This window comes from Xylaria bambusicola (assembly GCF_022495145.1).
Source record: "Xylaria bambusicola strain CBS 139988 unplaced genomic scaffold F5B22scaffold_10, whole genome shotgun sequence".
NCBI lineage: Eukaryota > Fungi > Ascomycota > Sordariomycetes > Xylariales > Xylariaceae > Xylaria > Xylaria bambusicola.
In genome coordinates, this window is record NW_025953563.1 from 692,609 (window position 1) to 713,960 (window position 21,352).

Below are 21,352 nucleotides of genomic sequence, written 5' to 3' on the forward strand. Positions count from 1 at the left end.
GACGATAGAAAAGTGTTGTAGATGTCGGCCTGCTTCTTTTTTTTGATCAAGGTTGTGTCCGAGAGCCAAAAGGCTCTGTCAGTAGATTTGACATTAGCAGTTGGATGCTCCTTACTGCTCAATTGATTTTGTGTCCATTGGTATTGAGAGTAATGCTAGATATTAGACGAAGATAATCATGAAAATACCTAGTTAAGTCGTACTTGAGTTATCACATTAGTGACGAAAGCTTGGCTGGACTGCCACTGAACCCTGTGTACTTGATACATCTCACTTGAGTACAGACAGCTGAGCCCGGACCGGCATCGGGTTTAAAGGTACCTAACTTGGGTATAGGGGCTGCCTAACTCAGAGGTATTGTAAGCTATTCAACTTTGGTTACAGATCGGACACTTTAAGGAAATAGGATACCAAAAGCTAATCGCATAGGACATAAAACAAGTCCTTCTATATTTTTCCTATTTTAATCAATGATTCTATAGCTACATAAAGTGACAGAGGTTTGGCGAGGATAGGCGGTAAAAGCGCACACCTGTGCTGTCTATGTACTTACCTCCTAGCTAGCTCCTTGCAGCCCCCCTGTGCTCTACCCACTAGGCAGAACCCAATAGCAGCCGACAGAGCTTAGTTGGTGGCACCCAAGCAAGTGTCATTACGCAACCTGGGTTGCTCGCAGCCTACCATATCTTGATGTCCCGAGCCTAGCCTCACTGCATTGCGCAACCTCCTCACACTTGACCTTGAAACCCCGACAAGACGAGACAGAGCTCTCCTAATACTACGTCGACGGCTGACGTTTGCTCTCTCTTGGCAACACGCGCCATTGTCACTTGGGGACTAGGCCAGCTCTTTGTCGAGAACCCCGTTCTTCTCGCCCGTAGGGCATTCGAAATAAATTACATCGTCGTACGAGCTGCTGCGGTTCCTCCCTCCCGCGTCTCCTCGATTTGGTGCTCTCCTGAGACCTCGAACCGCAACCGCCGAATCTGACCGGAAAGCGAGGTGGCATGCGCTGTCGGTGAACAGCTGCTGCTGCTTGTTCGAAGTTCTTTCCCGATTCCTTGTACTACGTCGCTATCTCTACTTTCACCGCAGCGGCTACACAAAGTTTCTTACATCATGGCGACAACCCGTAGCTTGGATCACACGAGGTGCGTTCGGCCGGTTTTGCTTGCATGTCTTATGATGTTTCTTTTGGCTGCTTTTGTCCTCCTGTGTTGAACTACGCCTGCCCTTGCTTCTATGGCTAGGGTCGTAGAGTTAGCGGTGCTCATTTGCTTCCAACATGTCCTATACAACCGGAATGGTATGGGTTGCTTATCCGTCTCCTAGGTCCGAGGCCGAATTAGGTATACACATTCGAAAAGCGACAAACACCGACGAAACTGCCCCGAAACGCAAGCATGTGCGCGCCTGCATTGTCTATACCTGGGACCACAAATCGTCCCAGTCGTTTTGGGCGGGCATGAAAGTGTACGTTGATGATCCCGTGGGTTAGTCTCGCTGGACAAAGGTTGCTGACTCACCATCCAATACTAGACAGCCAATCCTCGCCGATGAGGTGCAAACATTCAAGGCTCTAATCACGGTTCACCGAGTATTGCAGGAAGGCCACCCTCAGGTACTGAGGGAAGCATTGGCGAACCGTGGCTGGATTGATGGCTTGAACAGAGGGCTAGCCGGCGAGGGTGTCCGAGGCTATGGCCCCTTAATCCGAGAATACGTCTATTTCCTCCTTGCGAAGCTCTCATTCCACCAGCAACACCCGGAATTCAATGGAACATTCGAGTACGAAGAGTATATCAGCTTGAAGGCAATCAATGATCCGAACGAGGGCTACGAGACGATCACCGACTTGATGGCCTTGCAGGATAAGATTGAGCAGTTTCAGAAACTCATCTTTTCTCATTTCAGAAACGTTGGAAACAACGAATGTAGGATCTCGGCTATTGTACCATTAGTCCAAGAAAGCTATGGTATCTACAAATTCATTACTAGCATGCTGCGTGCCATGCACTCCAGTAAGTTAATCGTTCGGGGCGAGGCTCCGGGTGCGATTTCTAACTCTTTGAGTAGCAACTGGCGACAACGACGCATTAGAACCCCTTCGAGAACGTTATAATGCGCAGCATTATAGATTGGTCAAATTTTACTATGAATGCTCCAACCTACGATATTTAACTGGGCTCATTACTATTCCGAAACTTCCCCAGGACCCTCCCAATCTACTAGCTGATGACGAAGATGCGCCAGCACTGCCCGCCCGCCCGAAGCAAGAGATTGAACGCGCGCCTACTCCAGTCCAGGAACCAAAGTCAGAAGAACCTGATCAGATTGCTGAATTTTGGCAAAGTGAGCTCGACCGTCAGAACCGAGAATACGAGGAACAGCAGCGGGTACTACAAGAACGTCAACAGCAAGCTCTCCAAGCTCAGCAACAGGCTCAATTGCAGGCCCAACGAGACTTCGAAGAGCAGCAGAGGCGTTTGGCTGAGCAGCAGCGAAGAGAGCAAGAAGCCCTGATGAACCAGCAGTTTCAGATGCAAACACAAGGACGATTAGCTGAGCTCGAGCAAGAGAACTTGAATGCAAGGGCACAATATGAGCGCGACCAACTGATGCTTCAACAATACGACCAAAGAGTGAAATCTTTGGAGGGAGAGCTGGCGCAAATTCAGAACAATTATGGCCAGCAATTGAATAGCAGAGATGACCAGATTCGTTCACTCCAAGAACAAGTGAACACATGGCGTACGAAATATGAAGCTTTAGCTAAGCTTTACTCACAACTACGACATGAGCATCTTGACCTACTACAGAAATTCAAGTCGGTTCAATTGAAGGCGGCATCTGCGCAGGAAGCAATTGAGAAACGCGAGAAGCTTGAGCGAGAAATCAAAACCAAGAACTTGGAGTTAGCAGACATGATTCGGGAGCGAGACCGAGCGTTGCACGACCGAGACCGGTTGACAGGCAGTAACAAAGATGAAGTCGAGAAACTCAAGCGAGAATTGCGCATGGCGAATGAGCGGGCCGATAACCTGGAACGAGGAAAAGGCAACGAGCTATCTTCAATGCTTGCGAAATACAACCGTGAAATGGCGGATCTTGAAGAGGCGCTGCGCACAAAATCTCGCGCCTTGGAAGATGCCCAAGCTAAGATGCGCGATGGCAGCTCGGACCTAGAGCAACTCCTCCGTGAGAAAGAGGAAGAGCTCGAGGTCTACAAAGCTGGCATGGATCAAACTTTGATTGAATTAAATGAGCTGAAGCTCAACCAGGGTGATACAGACATTGCCATAGACGGCCAGCTTGATGCTATAATCATGGCCAATTTGGACAAGATCAACGATATCATCGACTCTGTGCTACAAGCAGGTGTTGCACGGGTTGACGATGCGTTATATGAACTAGATTCGACAATGCAAGCGGGTAACCAGAACGCTTCACCGCAGTATGTCTTGTCTCAAATCGAGAAGGCCTCTGCCAGCGCCATGGAGTTTGCGACAGCCTTCAACAACTTCATTGCAGATGGGCCGAATGCCACTCACGCTGAATTGATCAAGGCCATCAATGTCTTCTCAGGTTCTGCTGCCGACGTCTGCAGCAACACGAAAGGTCTAACCCGTCTTGCGACTGATGAAAAGAAGGGTGACCAACTCATGAATGGAGCACGAGTGGCTGCCCAGTCTGCAGTGAAATTCTTCCGCGGACTTCAAAGCTTTAGACTAGAAGGAATGGATCCTATTCAAAAGACAGATGTCGTTATTAACAGTAATAACGATGTGCAAATGAACCTCCAAAAGCTGAATAAACTAGTCGAGACATTTGCGCCTGGCTTTGGCCGCTTGACGAACAACAAGGGAGATCTGGGTGAAATCGTTGACAATGAGCTTAGCAAGGCAGCCGATGCTATTGCGGCGGCGGCGGCTCGCCTGGCGAAGCTGAAGAATAAGCCTCGTGATGGCTACTCTACGTACGAGCTTAAGGTCAACGATACTATTTTAGATGCTGCCATGGCAATTACCAATGCAATTACCCAGCTCATCAAGGCGGCTACAGCCACGCAGCAAGAAATTGTTCAGGCTGGCCGAGGATCATCTTCAAGAACAGCTTTCTACAAGAAGAACAACCGATGGACCGAAGGACTTATCTCTGCGGCGAAGGCTGTCGCGTCTTCTACAACCACGCTTATTGAGACTGCCGACGGTGTCATCTCTAACCGTAACAGTCCAGAGCAACTGATTGTTGCATCAAATGATGTGGCTGCGTCTACAGCCCAGCTTGTCGCTGCCAGCCGTGTCAAGGCTGGCTTTATGAGTAAGAGCCAAGAGAACCTCGAGCAGGCTAGCAAGGCAGTTGGTGCCGCGTGTAGATCTCTAGTCAGGCAGGTGCAGAATATGATCAAAGATCGCAACCAGGAAGAGGAGGCCGTTGATTATTCTAAGCTCGGAACTCACGAATTCAAAGTTCGTGAGATGGAACAACAGGTAAGATGGCACCTCAACCATTGTGCAATTTACAAACAAACATCTCCTAACACAGTTGCCTTGAATAGGTCGAAATCCTCCAGCTTGAGAACGCCTTGTCGGCAGCTCGACACCGTCTCGGTGAGATGCGCAAGATCTCTTATCAGGAAGAGTAGAGGGTCTATGAAGGCCCTATTACAGCCGTGTTCTGGTCTACCCGGAAGATATTCGCCCTCGGGGTATAGCGAACATGAGGATGGCTATAGCCCACCTATGTTTAATTTATTAATGACGATTGCAAGGAGATGGACTTTGAAGCCTCTTTCAAGGATTATATTCTGGTCTGACAGATTAGTTTGACAATCAATCAATCAACCAACCACTTTAGTAGTCTTGTCACTTAGGAGGGCTGATCGACAAAACGGCGAGTTGTATGCAGATGTGGATTGATGTATATATTCTTGGAGACTCCGCTTCGTGGTAGATAAGTACTTCGTCTTCGAGGCGGATTTATTCGTTTCATGTGTTCGCACACATGCCTCTCCTGGTGGCAGTTGGTCACTCGCTTTTTGGTTGGATAACTAGGTAAATCATCCATTCTTATTGCTTCACACCAGCCCTGTTCTATTGCCGATATATCATATCAAATGTAATGTGTACTTATTTCATCGTGAAATTTACGTAAGCATCACTAGAGAAAGCCGTGAGACACAATGACATGCAATAAGATGAAAAAGCCCATGGATTTTCAGTTGCATGTTCTGTATTTGACAAAAGGAAATCGCATATCTACAATAGGATAGAGACGTAAGTTGGTCAGCAGTGGTGGTTTGATAGCCGTGGGCCACTTTGTCTATTTCCAATGGGTTTGTTCCTCGCTCCTCTCTTCTCCATTCTCTCTGTCTTCCTAGGCTCCTCTGCACCCTATGATACAGATATCTACGCCTAGATTATTCCCCTCTAGACGGTTTCTGATCGATAAGTTGGCGACAGGCTTATACAGTCTTGTCCTTGTTGTGGTAGTTGACCTTGCTGTTCCAGCTATTTGGTGACTAGTTAGTAGCGTTTCTTTTATTTATTTTTATAATTTATTATTTGGAGAGAACTTAGGTTAAGTAGATATTAATGGGTATATGCGTACAAGAGGGTCTTGTCACCGTCGCCCCAGGGGAAGTTCTTAGTGCGGATGTTCTGGTAGGGGTACTCGACGCGCTCCTCTAGAGGGGGCATGTGCTCCCAGTGCTCCCAGTGCTCGTTCCACAGGTTGTAGGCGTTGACGCCGGAGAGGATTAGGACAGGAATCACGGCACTGTTTCGTGTGAGAGATGGTCAGCCTTTCTTGCTCTATTCTATCTCATGTCACCTTTGTTGCGTTGCGTTCATCATTGAACAACTGGTATCAGGCGAAACCGGAGCCGGAATGATCGTGGTAGAAATGAATCTCAATCGGGGGTTTGAAGATCAGAACTCATGATCGCGGGATATCGGCGTAGGTTGTGTGTTCCATGAATGAGGTATGGGTTTGGGGTTGGCTTACTAGATGGAGATCTTGCGCCAGAGTTCTATGAGGCTGTTAGCAAACAGGTATGACGAGCAGAGACCCAATTAGCTCCTCTGAAGGTTGCGTGAGTAGCGTCACTGACCGGTGGTGCTAGCAGCGTGGTGTTTGATGCCCTCACGCTCCTTGACGAACTTGTTCTCGGTGGAGGCAAGACGGCGCTGGATGGTGGAGCGGACGGCGGGCGCACGGAGCTGAGCGGCCAGGCGCGGGGTGGCGCGGAGAATGGATCGTTGGAAGACCATGGCGACGTCGGTACGATTGGCGATCGATATGGTTGGAGGGGAGATTGTGCTCTGATTGCCAATTGAGGCTCTTTCGGGGAAGTCAGTCACTCTAGGCCAGGAGATGAGGTCAGGATTGGAAGCTCCCGAGCTTGGCCCCGGTTGTTCTTCGGCCAAGAGGAGAATGAATCAGACCACCCGCAATTGGGCGCGAGATGGGCTCATGCCGGTGTGGCTCGTGCATTGACGTATGGCAGGTACTTAGGTACTTGTGTAAATGGCAGTCACATGATTTCGGGTCATTTTGGTGACGCAACGGAGCATCGCGACTACCTACCCTCGAGCGCATAATGGGTGAATACGACTCGCCTGGAACCCCAGACTCGGTTTTTCAGCAGTTGAAGTATACCTAGATCAGACCCAGATAGACCCAACCATTCCCGAAGACATCAAATCTAGTCGAGTCTACCAGGTCAGCACACAACACCTGATGATCCGTGCACTTACTCCCTGTAAGCTTTCGAGGATGAGCATTGGTGGCGTCGCTGGGGTGGTAATGGAAGCGCCCTCTTAATGTAAAATCTCTGGTCGTACCGTCGTAGATTACCACCGCAAAGATGGGTTTGCGCATAACGTCATGGAACGGTAGGACTCTCTTTTCTCGTGATAACCGAACAGTAACTGACTGGACATGTAGTGAACGGTATTCGGTATGTGTTATACGGCCCTAAGACTAAGACTCAGACTAGATTCTGACCCTGCTGCCAGGAACCCGTTCGGTTACCAGCCATGGAGAGAGAAGAAGACCTTTGAAGTGAGATCCAAATACCTCTATGCCGTAGACATCCGCCTAACTCTACACACAGTCCATGTTCGATATCTTGGAAGCAGACATAGTTGTCATGCAAGAGACCAAGATACAGCGCAAAGACCTGCAGGATGACATGGTCTTGGTACCTGGCTGGGATGTATTTTTCAGCCTACCACGACATAAGAAAGGTATACCTGAGGAATCTCAAAGTTACCTTCACTTAGCTATTGTAGCTTACCTAAATCATAGGCTATGCTGGTGTTGCTATTTACACTAGGAACTCAGTTTGTGCGCCTATTCGAGCAGAAGAGGGCATTGTTGGTGTTTTATGTCCACCCAATTCGAGCACTCAGTTCCGAGACTTGCCAGAAGAGCAACAGATTGGCGGCTATCCCCGACCTGGACAGCTTCAGCTGAATGGAAACATCGACGAAATGACACTGGACTCAGAGGGTCGCTGTGTGATTCTTGAATTTCCGGCTTTCGTCTTAATCGGCACATACAGTCCCGCAAACCGCGACGAGTCCAGAGATGACTTCAGAATTGGCTATATGGAGGCATTGGATATACGAGTGCGTAATCTAGTGGCGATGGGCAAGCGTGTCATAGTGACGGGCGATCTCAACGTTGTCAGAGCTGCTATGGATACAGCAAATCTCTCCGAACGCTTAAGGAAGGAGAATATGACGATGGCTGACTTCTTCTCGACGCCATCTCGCCGCATTTTCAACCAGCTTCTTTTTGAAGGAAATATCATCGGGCCGAGAGACGAGGACAGGAAGAACTCAGTTCTATGGGATCTCTGTCGATTCTTTCATCCCACGCGGGAAGGCATGTTCACCTGTTGGGACACCAAGAAGAACACCAGGCCAGCGAACTTTGGCAGTAGGATAGACTATGTCCTGTGTAGCGATGACATGAAAAGCTGGTTTATTGATTCAAACATTCAGGAGGGTCTCATGGGGTCGGATCACTGCCCGGTATACGCCGTTCTTAATGATAAAGTTCGAATCAACGACGAGGAGGTTTTCATCAAGGATACCATGAATCCACCAGGAATATTCAAAAATGGAAATCGGCTAAGAGAGTGGTCGACAAAAGATATGCTACCGCTATCCGCTAAGTTAATTCCAGAGTTTGACCGTCGCCAAAGCATTAAGGACATGTTTTTCAAGAAGCCCGCTGCTCCAAAAGCCACACCCTCGCTTTCTCAAGAGCCTTCTCTCAGCCAGGTTAGCGACGTACCCGAAAAGCTAGTAACGCCAACGCCAACAAATACGGTTGACTCAGAGGTCCTATCTGCTGTTTCGCCAGCTCGCTCGCCAGTCAAGCCTCCATCTAGCAGCCTTAAACGCACACCTTCCGCCTCCGTTTCCAACAAACCACAGAAAAAGGCAAGGGCCGGACTGAACAAAGAACCCTCGTCAAAGGGTCAAAGTAACTTGATGGGTTTCTTCAAGCCCAAATCTACAGGCAATGACACGAAAAAGAATGATGAACAACCTCCACCTCCAACTGGTGGTCTTGACGGCACCGTGGAAATCGAGTCCAGTCAAACATCAACCGAACTTAACGTCTCAAAGACACATAGCAACGATTCTAAAGACTCCTCGAGCTGTGCCGACACCGATAACGTATTCGATCCCATCGAGGCTAAGGAATCGTGGTCGAAACTTCTAGGCCGTCGCATTGTCCCTAAATGTGAGCATGGAGAGGATTGTATTAGTCTAGTGACGAAGAAACCCGGAATAAATCGTGGTAAGTGGCCGGAACTCTTCGTGTTTGACTTGAATTCTTCAATCTATATTCACAGTAGCTCACACAAGCGCTCATAGGGAGGTCATTCTTCATCTGTCCACGACCCCTTGGGCCCTCCGGTGAGAAGGAGAGGGGGACTGAGTGGCGCTGCGGAACATTCATTTGGAGCAGTGAATGGAAACCGACTACTCCAGCTAACTGAATACCCCATGACAGTCATCGATTGTATCGAGAATATCTGGAGCTGTAATATCATGCATCTTACTGTCAGGATGCATACATACACTTGCTATCCCGCTATCCGATGTACTTCCTGACACCATTTTTCGGGTAGCTTGTACTGACCTCGCAGAGAAAGATGGAATGAAGAAATTTACAGTGTGTTATGAACATCAGTCTCGTACTTACCTGTTTACACCCATTTCGCTCTCTAGCCTGTGAGTTGTCGCCGTTGTCTTCTCTAATACGAATACCAGATCCTGTTCGCTCCGTTTTGCGTGCTTGGCGATCAATCAACCTGATCAATATGAACTCGGGCTCTTTTGAAAGTTTTCCCCTCTTCTTCTTTTTTCCCTTTTCATAATAAGCAAGGCTTGAGCTTTGCCAGCCTATCAAGTCGCTCCTAGGGCTGCATACTCCCCATACCTAGGTCTTTAGTAAAGGCATTCAGCCATACTCTGCGGTTCATTGTCATCAGCCCTCAGATTTGTAAGGGAATACAGTCATGAGATGGTGCAGCTGAATCCCAGGGTCCGGGTATTGTTAGAAGGCTTCTTCAGACATAGAGATTTAAGCGCGGTCATACACATGACAGTAAGCTAAGCATATTCTCCCACCTAACTATCCAAGCCAGTCACACGCGGCCTTTATCCCAGAAGTCCCATCCAACCTTCTCCGTGTGTGCTAGTTTCAAGTTATGCTTGTAGAAGCGAATCGAAATGGAGCCTACTCGTTTGATGGGAGTAGATGTGGAATTGTCGTGACCAGAAGAATGGTGAGTAGACTCACACCACTAAAGGCACGATACTAGCCCCCCCCCCCCCCCCCTTCTTTTTCTTTGAACAATAATAATACCAGCTACATAACCCAGAGCCTGAAAGAGGACACTGCTCGGTACACTCACAAGGAAAGACCACTCGCCCCGATGGACTACACGCCTAGGTCTATAGCAGTGGAGGGCCACCCGCTGTTTTTGCTAGCACGCCACTCAATGGTCGCTATACCGGAACCCCATACGCCATGAGCTTCATAACATAGTTTTCGTTTTTTGAAGTATACACTGTGGGCTACGTTGACTTAGAATGATATAAGCCAAGTCCTAGTATGGAATTCATCGATTCACCTCACACATGGATATTGGGCACGTTGTTATTGATAAAATTCATTTAGGAACGGAAGTATGGCAGCTGCTTATATGGGAAGAATGACACACTGAGGCTTGCGACGCCCTTACTAATAACTGGAGGGCATGAGGAATAAACGAAAACAACACCTTAAAACTCCGGCAGTACTCACAGCAGGAGTATATACTGTCTTGATGCTTGGGTATCAAGAATATCCACCAATTTTTGTTCAGATACCAGAAAACGCCTAAGGGAAAAAAAAAGGAAAAAGAGAGACAAGAAGACTCTCTTGACCATTGGAAAGCCATCTGATCCGACTTCCAACCCAACAACGCCCACTATATCACCACTTCCTAACCTCCACCACTATTTCTTAGGCGCTTTTGGCTTAGGGTATTGGTAGTCGGGATAGAGCTTCTTATGCTCTTCCATCTTCTCATCTGCCAGCACGAACCACGACTTTCGGTCATCGGATGGCAACTTGTGCCATATGTCGCTGATGATCTTAGCTAGACGCGCACAAAGTTAGTTCACATCCCGATATGGATGAGCCTCTGGAAGTAGTATCGGGATATACTCACAAGCCTGGGACACGTGAATCCCTGGTTTTTGCTGTTTTACTATGCGATTCTCAGACTGGCGGAACAAGATCCACGCATTAGGTGGGCGCTTGATCTTCTTCTTGTTCTCTTTATGAACTCGAGGACGCTTTGCTGGGGCCTGTGCTGGGGCTGGAACTGGAGCTGGAACTGGAGCCGGAGCTAGGGCCGGGACTGGCGTCGGGACTGGGCCTTGGACAGCAACCTGGACAGTAACGGTATTCCGGATACTGAGGCCCTCCTCAATGCCTGTAAGGCTCGGATGAATCAGAGCGTTTTGTTCCATGTTTGGCTGATTCATGACCCAGAATGGATACTGTGGTGCTCCAGCCGGTGAAACATAGCCAGAATCAGGAGTCAGAGCCAGAGGCTGGTATTGAGGCTCCACGTTCATCAACGGCTGGGGCGGAGGGTAGAGAGCTTGCATATGCAATCCCTGGACAGGGCCAATGGTGAAGCCAAAGCGATTGACTAGCTCTGCACCAATGCAGAGGTAGTATCTCTCACAGTTGTTCCCATCCACAAAGAACTCTGCTGGACCATCCAGTAGTCGACTACATCAATTATGGTCAATACAGTCACTCCAGCAAGGTATGAAAGGGTGGGTTGCTTGTCACAGTGATCATGGGGATACATATGGCGATAGAATCCATGTGGGATTTAACAGGAGGAACAATCATGTGAATGTGAGATGGGTGGACCTACCTGGCCTGTTCAGCGAAATACTTTTCACCGCCCTCACCTAGAGAATTGAAAGCCATGCCATGAATCTTGATCGTGCGGCAGTGTGTGTAGGCATCAAGCTGCATTGCACATTGGTCCCAAAGAAGGAGGAGTTGATCGAGAGCCAGTGGGGGTATCATGGTGAATTCGACGGATGACAGAAGCAAGAGTCGAGCAGTGTCTTTATTGAAAGTAAAGGCGAGCGATGAGAGAAGGCAGTGAAGGGGCACAATAAAAGCTTCTTTGTGAGGTAGGAGATGTTGAAGCAGTGTGGGAGAAAGTTGTGTGGGATGGAGGAGACGGAGGAGATGGGTTGATTCGAAAAACGAGAACGACACGGCACCAAAGCATGGCGACCGTAATTATGTGAAAAAGGAACTGTGTGCGGTCAACACAAGCTTCGGTACCTCTCTACTTCACATGAGGGGGATGTTTGTTGCATTGACCACTGGGAGCTAGTCTAGCGGAAGGAGGTGAATGGGAATGCCCGCCAACACCCATGGAGATGGCACCTCAGCACCAGTTGACGGAGCTACAGGCTTCAGATATCACCTGCCAGCAGCAACAATAGAAGGTGGCAAACACACCCTTTAAGAGGTACAGTACATGTACATCCCATTCATACATCTCCTGTATGACATCTGGCAGATGCTAGTGAAAGCTAGCCTACGAATCAACCCCGTAGCAACTTGACCTGTGCCTAGCAACCCCCCGAAAATTGATTTTGCCGAGTATGATCAGTTGCCCTGGGCATATGCTATGGTGGGCTATGCTCAAACAACTTGAGCTGGTGGTCTGAGCCCATCTACAGACTAAAGAAGGTCATACGGCTACGAAAGCACGCACCAGCTCTCTCGGAGAACGGTTCACCTGTTGGCATACCAGATGCATTGAGAGCAGGTGACTGACGGCATGAGTGGAGCGGCGAACCGAGGAAACGGAGCGGAAACCAAACGAACGTGAGTCCATGCATGTCCTATTCCCAGCTGCTGTGAATGGACATCCAATGTTCCTTTGGGCTAAAGTACTATCCTGATCACTATCTTGCCCCCCATAACTTGCAGGCTTGAAGGAGCTTTACGAGAGGAATCTAGATTTATTGGTCAAACTCCCTGAAGGAGGTTATGTAACTGTTCTCAGAAATTTTCTCCTATTGCCACTAGTATACATCTTGTCAGAACTGCAGCCATTCGGGTCTATATAACATCAGTTACTACACGATGCCTCTTCAAGACCCTTTTGTGCCTAGTCTCTGAAGCTGGCTTGGCGACGTTTCTCCTTTGTCTATACAGATCATTGATCATTAAGCCTTGAGCGATACTTTCATACACCAGTGCTACCAATATATAAAAAGCAACCAACACCCCTACAATGACCCTTACACACCCAGGCTTTCGTCCAACCGTCACGTCATCTACACATCCCTGATTCATCATTCCCTCATTGAAAGCAGCACGATAAAGTATGGCCTCCAACAAATTATTCAGAGCCAAGGACGACTTAGGTGAGAAGTCTTCTTCTTAGGTTGGTATTTCCAGTTGGGATGTAGTTGCTTGTGGTCATCAGCAATATTAGGTGCCTGCTCTCACCAAGGCTGCTTCTCTTCCCTTGACATGGATTGCCAACAATGCCCGAGGACCTTGACTAAAAGAGCACAGAGTCAGTTCAGTTATCTGCAGGATATCCTAATCAAACTCTTAACTCACGGATATGACGAGCTTCCATCTTCTTCTCTCCCTAATGTAATCAGCGACTGTGGAACTTTCGGAATGAGATCCAAGCATTAGGCGGTCTCGCGATATGCCCTTTTCCTTCGACCCGAGACTCTTCTGTTGGGAGTGGCTTTACCACCATGCGATTCATCACGGGATCCTCTCTCGCCTCGTTTGCTTGTGAATTGCTGCTCTGGGAATTTTCGTGTTTAGGGGTTGATACGGGGATAGTAGTGCGCTTTTCAGCTACGAGGAGTTTCCGAAGAGGAATCATGGGGTTGTATGAGCCTCGAATGGGTGTTGGTGTATTAGCGATTTCAGGAGAGTAAGGCGAAGACGAGAAATTATCAACGTTCGCTGCACTCGGAACACGCCGAGAAACTCGAATGGGTGTTGACGGAGCAACTTCAGGGAGATAATTCGAGCATGAGAAAGTGTCAGAGGTCATGGCACAATGAACCGACTGAGAATATCGAATGGGCGTCGGTGTTTCAATTTCATGGGAATAATTCCAGTATGGAAAAACGTCAACCCCTATTTCCCAGGGAGCAACCTGGGCCTGGCGCATGACTGGTACCCTCGGTGGCTGCTGGCGTACCTCCGATCCTCTACTGACGAACGGATCGTCTCCCAGGTCATTCTGTGTACTCAGTATCGGCACAAGGACGCGAAGGCGCTCTTTCGGGTTCGAAATAATTGTAAATCTCATGCTTCGGATCACATCCATTTGGCTCGCAAGATATACATAATCGTCGTTCGTGGCATGTGAGAAAAACTCTACAATACTATCCAATATTATGCTACATGAGAAGAGTCAGCTTGAAACACGTCCTTAAAAGCTCCTGAAATGGGAAGTTTGAATCCCTCTTTAGCCATAATCACTTAATATGTAGCTGTAGTTATGTACGAACAGGCTTAGGTGTGATATAGTACATTATGGGGGGCGCTGATAGGATGAGGAGCTTGTAGGTTGTCAAGGAGATGTATACAAGTGCAGCGTTGTCCATCGAGGTACAAGAACACTGATAGAAATACAGACAAATGAAATGAAATTCTAACTTGCCTTAATTGACCCTTGAAGAACTTCTCGCCATCTTCTCCCAGAAGAGCGAAATCATTAGCGTCGATCACGATGATGTTGGTGCAGGCAAGCTGATTGCAAGCACTATCCCAGAGACCCTTTATTGTTGCTGACTTGGGAACCGAGTATGGATCCATTGTGACTGCCGTGTTCAGAGCAAGATATTCTGGTTTCACGAAGCAAAGAGTGCATAAGCTGGAGGAGAGGTACTAAGGCTCAGACAGTGAATGAGGAATCCGAAAAAGCAAAGAAGGTGTTGTTTTTAACTGAATTTTTGTTGAGTCAAGAAGCTTAGTAGAAGGACCTCGGAGAGAGGAAAGGCTGTAGAAGTAGAATAAGAGAAGAACGACACATGTGTAGCGATTGTAGAATGCTCCCTACATAATAAACGTGGTTACTCCACGCAACAGAAGCCGATGTTTATTCAACATATAGGGCCTCATCATCGGCTCAATGCTTCCCTACTTCTTCCAGTCCATTACCTTAGGTATAGAGCTACTACTAGCCATTCATTGTGCACAATGGAATTGAAGGATGGGAGTGGAAAGGATACAGTGAATAAGGTGCGATACATACAAGTAATCACACTAGATCACCTAGACTGACTCTCTACGTATAACACCACCTACCCAACTCACATTCGATTACAGCTAGATCCAGAGCTAGAGGGACAGAGATGTTGCAAGTCGTCCTCTAACTGAGATCATGAGGGATCATCGCAAACTGTACTCCGTGTACACTGTAAGTGCCTAGGTAAGTCTCCATGTACCGTTCTATCGGAGTCCCAATCACATTCATTATCTTTGGGTGGACACTATGGGTTCAATGGCAGTTATGACGGCAGAACTTCTAGACCGCTCAGCCTAGGCAACAGCTTTCTCTGGGGTACTGAGTGTAGTAACAAGTATCTATGGTCAAACAAACACTCTAGTTAGCGTGCTACTTGATAAACCGGGAAGAAAGATGAGCAACACAGCAGCACTAGTCTTCAAGCCCGGCTGACCCCATGTCGTCAACGAGGTACATTATGACCGGTATTTGTACTCTGAGAAATAATTTGTTAAGAGATACATGTCAACTAATCATCTCACATATAACCAGCGCAGGTCAAGCCAACACCCGATGTGTCTAACGGAGAAAGATCAGGATACTACCTTGCCCATCTCAAACTAGCTGTTCACTCATTCTTCCTGGTCACTGAGAAAAAACCTAATCATGATCTCTGGCTTCTCAAAAAGCCATGATGAAGCAAATTCCTGTCTACGTCGAGGAGGTGATTGTCCATCTTGTGTATGTCAAAACTCCAAAGTCCCTTATTCCAGAACAACTTTCCTTGTAACCATGCCATTTCCTTGCCAAGGCAAACCTAAGGGCCAAGTCTGAAGGGATACAAGCTTTTGAGGTGATCTTTGGCGAACACGTTCTCATATAAGAGATACCAGGCCAGAAGCCATCGCTGGACCTGGAAACACAAAGGACTGTGGAAGTACTGTGGCAGCAGGTGAGTGTCCATTACAGCTCTGGGCATTAGTCTACATGTAAGTATTGGTCAGCATAATTATGGTGATGAAACGAAACATTGACATAGAGACGCAATTTTCTCTTCTCTACCCCTTTAGGAATGTGTTGTCCGTTAATCATAGCCCTCGGACTTACACAAGGCACATCAGCGACATCGCCGGAAAAAAGCCAAAGAGTTTCCTATGTAAGCATGGAGGTACGGGAGTATTAACAGCGCCGTCGGTGTTGATCCCATCATACTCTTCGAACTAATCTCAGATTTCTTCCCCTAGAATGCTATAATACTCAGGCTCCTACAGAAGAACGAGCGCGCCGTAGAATCGATCACCCATTAGTCACCCAAACGGCGAATACAACCTATAAAGCAACAGACTCGATATACAAGAGTTACCGCTGATCTGTAGGAGCTGGAGTGCCGGCGGGTAAGACATGGTCGAAGTACTCTTAATAATCCGTACTACCCCTTTGGTCAATACGTTGGAGCATACCTTTACGAGTCGCGGCCTTCATTGCAGAGAACGGACTTACTTTTCTTAGGGGACTTTTTCTTAGGGGCGCGAAAAGGTACTGAAGGGATTTCAACAGCGAGAACCGTTTTAGAACCTGTAGGAGAGTGGCAAACTTGTTGAAGCTCAAGAAGACATTGAGGTGAACCGAATCTTTCATTTGGAAAACAGAGTCCAATCAACATTCAGTATCTATGACGTGAGACTGTTGCGTACTTTCCTGCATTTCTTCATCTTTTCTCTTCTCATTCCACGCCAATTCTGCTGACAAGTCCCTGGCTAGCCAACTCGTCCATCTGAGGCCATATACTTACAAGCCAGGGGCTCCATGGCCGGGACAGACCGGGTACCGAACGAAGGAGACAGCTTCTTAGCCACCTCGCGATGACGACAGGGATCTCCTTCCCAGATAATGCCACCGAAACCCTTACCACGGTTCTGGAAGTCTGTCTTGACGAAGAACTCGAAATTCATGTGATGCGGCGCGTAGATATCTACATTCTAGGAGCACTGGAATGGCGCGTGCTGTTCGTCTCACTCACCGGTGAATGGCACCGGGGTATAAAAGACAAGTTCGTCCGGAGCAAACCTCACGATGGGTCCATACTTGCGTCGAATATCTGAAATAGCCCACGGATACCTCCTACATAGTCTAAGCACAGCGAGGCCAAACTAGACGCAAGACGTCCAAGACCATGCCCTGAAATATCTCACCAGCGATACTCGTGCGAAGGATTGGACATAGCTGCAAGCCGTGGGCCCGAGAACTCCGGTAGCGGGGTGGAATACACGAGGAAGACAGCTCGAGAGATAGCATGTGCGGCGAGCCGACACTCGAAAATAAAGCGATACTACTGGGTCTGAACTAGCATCAGGATATACATACAGCACCAAGACTATAAGCGGCCACGATGTTCGACACACACGTCTGCCATGAGGCAGCACCTTAGACGTATATAGCTGAGAGCGAACGCCACTGGAAGAAATAAAGACATACAATGACCCATTAGAATACAAGTTATCGCATCAAGGACTCTTGATGAACGGGCTGCATTCATGATGCCGAACTAAACTGCGAGCAACAGGGTTGGTTCGTAAACTGTTAGTTACATGCGAATCAACAATACTTGGTAGTCAGCCCCAGTCACACCTCGCAACGACCCAGGACTCGGCCAACTGGTAAAATGGGGTATACGGAGACAGGGCAAGATCTTTTCATAAATCAACAGCGGTAGCGTCTGTAGCATCAACACAAGGCAAAATGTCACTTTCAAAAGATGATCCGGCACATGAAACGACGTCATAAACAGCGTGATACAATTCCATAAGTGATCCTATATATATACGGCTACTTCTAGCACCACCAAGTCCACGCTTCATCGGTTTACAATACTAAATAAATAAACATACGAGCCTAATTGGTAATAATCAGGGATCTATGATTTTCGCTCAAAGACACAAAGTATACAAAAACAAGAATCCCATTTCCAACCCTTAACCCAGATCCAGAACTCCTAATCCGTCCCTGATTTCTTTATCTACATCAACCGCTGATAGAATTAACAGTGCCAGCGGGCTTTTCAAGAGCTTGTAGTTGCCCATGTCAATGGGTAGATAGCCTTGCGGACACCCACCTTGCTTGAAAAAACTCCAATTATGCATATAAAACATTAGTGATATCATTGTTTGGTTTTGGTGTGGCCGACCTCTTCTTCTTTGAACTCAGGATTATCAATCCAGTTTGAGTAATCCTCATCTTGATCGTCTTGTGCTGTAATATTGGCATCTCCCGGTTTAAACGGCTGAGGCTGGTCTAAATTAAGCGACTCGGCTGAATTAGTAGACAAAGGCAGTGAATCACGAGCTCCTGATTCGCGCTTGTCCTCCTCGACTTGTGAGTTCTCCTCCGCATCTTCAACCCATGACTCTGTGTGGTGCGCAGCATCAAGAGAAGGAGAATTTGGCTCAGAATCATCAGGAGCCTCGACAACAAGTAAGTGCTCTTCCGTATTCTGGGCAGCGTGAATTTCAGATACTCGCCGGCGTCTCGGAAGGGGAGGCGGTGGAACATGTCGACGCTCTGTTTTCTGCTCGTTGAGGTCTTTGGAGCTCGTAGAGGTCAGCTGAGGTGGCGCTGCTACAGGCTTTCGTTTCGGGGCGGTCACGGGCGTTGCTATCTCTCCGGGTCGCGGTAGTGGAGTTCCAGGAGGGGGGAGTGGTTGTCCTCGTCCCATAGGCTGGTTGAGGTCTACAGGAGGATCTGAGAGTTTTCTACCGTTTCCATTCCGCTCGGCCTGTCGTTGTATGGCACCCCAGCCCCAGCGCTTTGCCGTAGCAGCGGCGTTAGACATTGCGGTAAGGGTTTTGTTCTTAGTCTCTGGAATACCATCTGGAATTTTAGGGGATGGGGGTTCTTTACGTGCAAAGAACCCTCTAGATATAGATCCTGTCCCACTTTTGATCGAGTTCCTACTAGATCGGCTGGGGGAGTCTGGTGGCTGGTCATTACTGATCACGCTTTCTGAAGACGAGGCCGTATGACGCCTCCCTGGGCCCTTAGGGGTGTATTCTACGTCTTCCACTTCGGGCACAGTTTTGGGTATTGTCTCGGCTGATGAGTTTATTGGAGAACTAAGAGTTAGAAGTGTTGGTAGTGAATTTGAAGGTGAGCTGATCGGGGTCTGTGTTGGTGAGTGGGCCTGAGACCGAGCAGATATGCTTGCCATCGTGCTGGCAGCATCGTCATGACTGCGAGGCGACGGGGCAGGCTTAAAGACTTCTGCATGAGTGGCCTCGGTACCAATAACAGGACTGGGTGTAGAGAATGAACCCGACCTAATTAGGAGGGGCACATCTGGGTTACTGGCTAATGAGTGTTTCGTGTCTACAGCCGTTGAGGACGCTGAACTGAGCTGGTTAACATTGGTTTGTGCGCCCTTACTGAGTTTTCGTGCCCAAAATCCCGCTGGTTGGCTATTCTCAACGTTAGGCATACTATGACTCTTCTCCATTGGTGGCAATTCTGAAGACGTTTCAGGCGCTGTCTGCTCAAGCCGACTAACTTCGTCGACATTTCCCAGTTGAGCCGCGATCGCTGCATGCTCAGGTGAGTGTACAACCTCATCATCTCCGTCGAATATACCACCACGCCACGTTTTATGCTCTGTTGAGAAAAACGGCGTGTCGTCCCAGAATGGGTGGACTAGTGTCTCTGCAACAACTTCCTTGATCCGACTCTCTATTTGTCGTAGAATGAAGGTATACGTAATTTGTTTGGAGCTGACAATAGGTTCAATGTTCATCTTCATTTTCGGCATTGACTCGAAACAGAACCAGATCCGGTTACTCGGAGGCGGCTTGATCTTGAAGAAGACATGGCCCTCTAGCTTCCTCAACACTACAGCTAGGACAAGATTCACCTCCCGGGTTTTAAACCGAGGACCAAGATCAATACGAGCAGTTGCTGCTACCTCAAGCCTAAAATTACCAGTGTATTTGAGATCGGCTTCCATCAGCAGCTCGCCTTCAACGTTGAGATCTTTGAGGCGAGGATTCACGAAATATGGAGCCGAATCACCAGTATTGATACCCTGAATCGCAATTCTTGTCAGGAAGGAAGGGCGTTTCACGCGGGATATCTTTTTCGTGAGCTTCTCTGTTATGAAGGCCTCGATATCCTTGGTTCGGTAGACACCGAGGAATATCCTACCTATCAAAGCATTGAGCCATCGGGTTTGTGTGAGATCTTCTGATGCATGTAGTTTCTGAACAAGCGCTATAATGTGCGTAACATTGAATCGTTGGGGTTTGGGTGCAATGTTCTGAGCAGCAAATGTTTGTTCTTGATTCCTCAGTAGAGCGAAGTAGAAGTCTTCCTTGGCAGAGCAGTTTTCTGAAAACAAATAAAACGGCTTCGAAATTTGTATATCGGGTATGGGCTCTTTCCCGCTGACTCTCCTAGTTAAACAGATTGCATTTCGCTTGATGAATAGTTCGCCTTCCGGTGTGCAGTCCCCCCCTGAATATATGCTGACGTTGTGATTGGCTAGGGAAATGACGTGTCGTACTTCAAGCTGTTCTATGTCGTCGAAAAGCATGAGATGGCCATGCCTGTTGTGATATTGTATTAGCCCCAGCTGAATTGTGAATGGGTCTCACACTAGACCTACCTCAAGACCACATAGAACACGTTACCGGCCCGCTTCGGCCGCTGACTGGCACCTTTGTTCTCATCTAAAGGATTAGGGTTCTGTTTGCGATCGAAGATGCTCCTGTACATGGTCTGGTATACACTTGGGCTCGGAGCGGCAACGGTCGTGGATCCAACGGGGGTGGAGCGCTCGATAGGTTTGGCGTTGATGCCCATGGGTGTATATTCACGACATACTGCAAAATAGCCGGCGGCGACGTCGGAATCGGCGAGGAGCTTCTGTCTCGATTCCTCTTTCTGGGCGGATTCAAGATCGCTCGTATCGTCGGCGGGCTGGACTATGCTGTCGGCATCGCTCGCGCGGGCTGAGCTGGCGTCATCGTGGACTGGGAAGGTCAAGTGGGCGTGTAGTAAGATGGCGGCTATGACGAGAGGAACGAAAGTGACACCACCGAGAAGGTAGGTCAACAAGAACGCAGTCCAACTACCCATGGCTCCGGTGTAGGATAGCCGGCCGAGAGCAGCGGGATCTGATTGGGGATGATCATGGATATGAACTTATACACATGTGAGACCAGAGGGGAAGCAATGGGAGGTTCGGGGGTCTAGAAGCGAGGTCTACTAAGCAAGCCGGATGCTTGAATTGACAATAACCGTATACTGGGAAGCGTAAACTTCCCTCAGATTGGAACCGTGAAGAGCAACACGCGACGTGGCCGAGAGTTGAGCCTACATATACAGCTTCAGGTAGCTACAATGTATTACTTGTCTAGTTCAACTGTCTTACAGTGGAAGCCCACCGAGTAGCTGTGCCGAGAGAGGCGGGCGACCCAAAGCGCACGTCACAGTGGAGAGGAGCCGGGGATTGGCGGGGTACGGCCTAGAACACCTTGCCCA

General features: G+C 48.3%; 6 protein-coding genes across 6 annotated transcripts; 2 read left to right on the top strand and 4 right to left on the bottom strand.

Moving 5' to 3' along the window:
* Positions 1 to 1,285: 1,285 nt before the first annotated feature.
* On the top strand, positions 1,286 to 4,645 carry F5B22DRAFT_644354 (ANTH domain-containing protein; the record flags this gene model as incomplete). The annotated part of the gene is made up of 4 exons (XM_047978411.1): positions 1,286 to 1,489; positions 1,544 to 2,021; positions 2,077 to 4,490; positions 4,559 to 4,645. 4 exons carry the CDS (start codon positions 1,286 to 1,288, stop codon positions 4,643 to 4,645), a joined length of 3,183 nt encoding a protein of 1,060 aa, XP_047833120.1.
* Positions 4,646 to 5,464: 819 nt separating this feature from the next.
* F5B22DRAFT_644355 (cytochrome c oxidase, subunit VIa) lies at positions 5,465 to 6,272 on the bottom strand (the record flags this gene model as incomplete). Its single annotated transcript, XM_047978412.1, has 4 exons — positions 5,465 to 5,510; positions 5,611 to 5,778; positions 6,007 to 6,031; positions 6,113 to 6,272. The coding sequence occupies 4 exons, from the start codon at positions 6,270 to 6,272 to the stop codon at positions 5,465 to 5,467; spliced, it is 399 nt and encodes a 132-aa protein (XP_047833121.1).
* Positions 6,273 to 6,735: 463 nt separating this feature from the next.
* Positions 6,736 to 9,114, top strand: F5B22DRAFT_38853 (DNA lyase). The gene is made up of 6 exons (XM_047971381.1): positions 6,736 to 6,896; positions 6,949 to 6,961; positions 7,020 to 7,065; positions 7,118 to 7,250; positions 7,312 to 8,820; positions 8,898 to 9,114. Exons 1-6 carry the CDS (start codon positions 6,869 to 6,871, stop codon positions 9,020 to 9,022), a joined length of 1,854 nt encoding a protein of 617 aa, XP_047833122.1. The 5' UTR covers positions 6,736 to 6,868; the 3' UTR covers positions 9,023 to 9,114.
* A 1,415-nt stretch (positions 9,115 to 10,529) lies between these two features.
* Positions 10,530 to 11,625, bottom strand: F5B22DRAFT_644357 (uncharacterized protein; the record flags this gene model as incomplete). Its single annotated transcript, XM_047978413.1, has 3 exons — positions 10,530 to 10,672; positions 10,745 to 11,316; positions 11,468 to 11,625. 3 exons carry the CDS (start codon positions 11,623 to 11,625, stop codon positions 10,530 to 10,532), a joined length of 873 nt encoding a protein of 290 aa, XP_047833123.1.
* Positions 11,626 to 12,570: 945 nt separating this feature from the next.
* On the bottom strand, positions 12,571 to 14,415 carry F5B22DRAFT_653496 (uncharacterized protein; the record flags this gene model as incomplete). Its single annotated transcript, XM_047979721.1, has 4 exons — positions 12,571 to 13,129; positions 13,192 to 13,222; positions 13,334 to 13,974; positions 14,271 to 14,415. The coding sequence occupies 4 exons, from the start codon at positions 14,413 to 14,415 to the stop codon at positions 13,071 to 13,073; spliced, it is 876 nt and encodes a 291-aa protein (XP_047833124.1). The 3' UTR covers positions 12,571 to 13,070.
* A 3,188-nt stretch (positions 14,416 to 17,603) lies between these two features.
* Positions 17,604 to 21,215, bottom strand: F5B22DRAFT_597675 (uncharacterized protein). Its single transcript, XM_047974306.1, has 2 exons — positions 20,475 to 21,215; positions 17,604 to 20,415 (listed from the first exon to the last, which is right to left on the bottom strand). The coding sequence occupies exons 1-2, from the start codon at positions 20,945 to 20,947 to the stop codon at positions 17,985 to 17,987; spliced, it is 2,904 nt and encodes a 967-aa protein (XP_047833125.1). The 5' UTR covers positions 20,948 to 21,215; the 3' UTR covers positions 17,604 to 17,984.
* Positions 21,216 to 21,352: the final 137 nt, after the last annotated feature.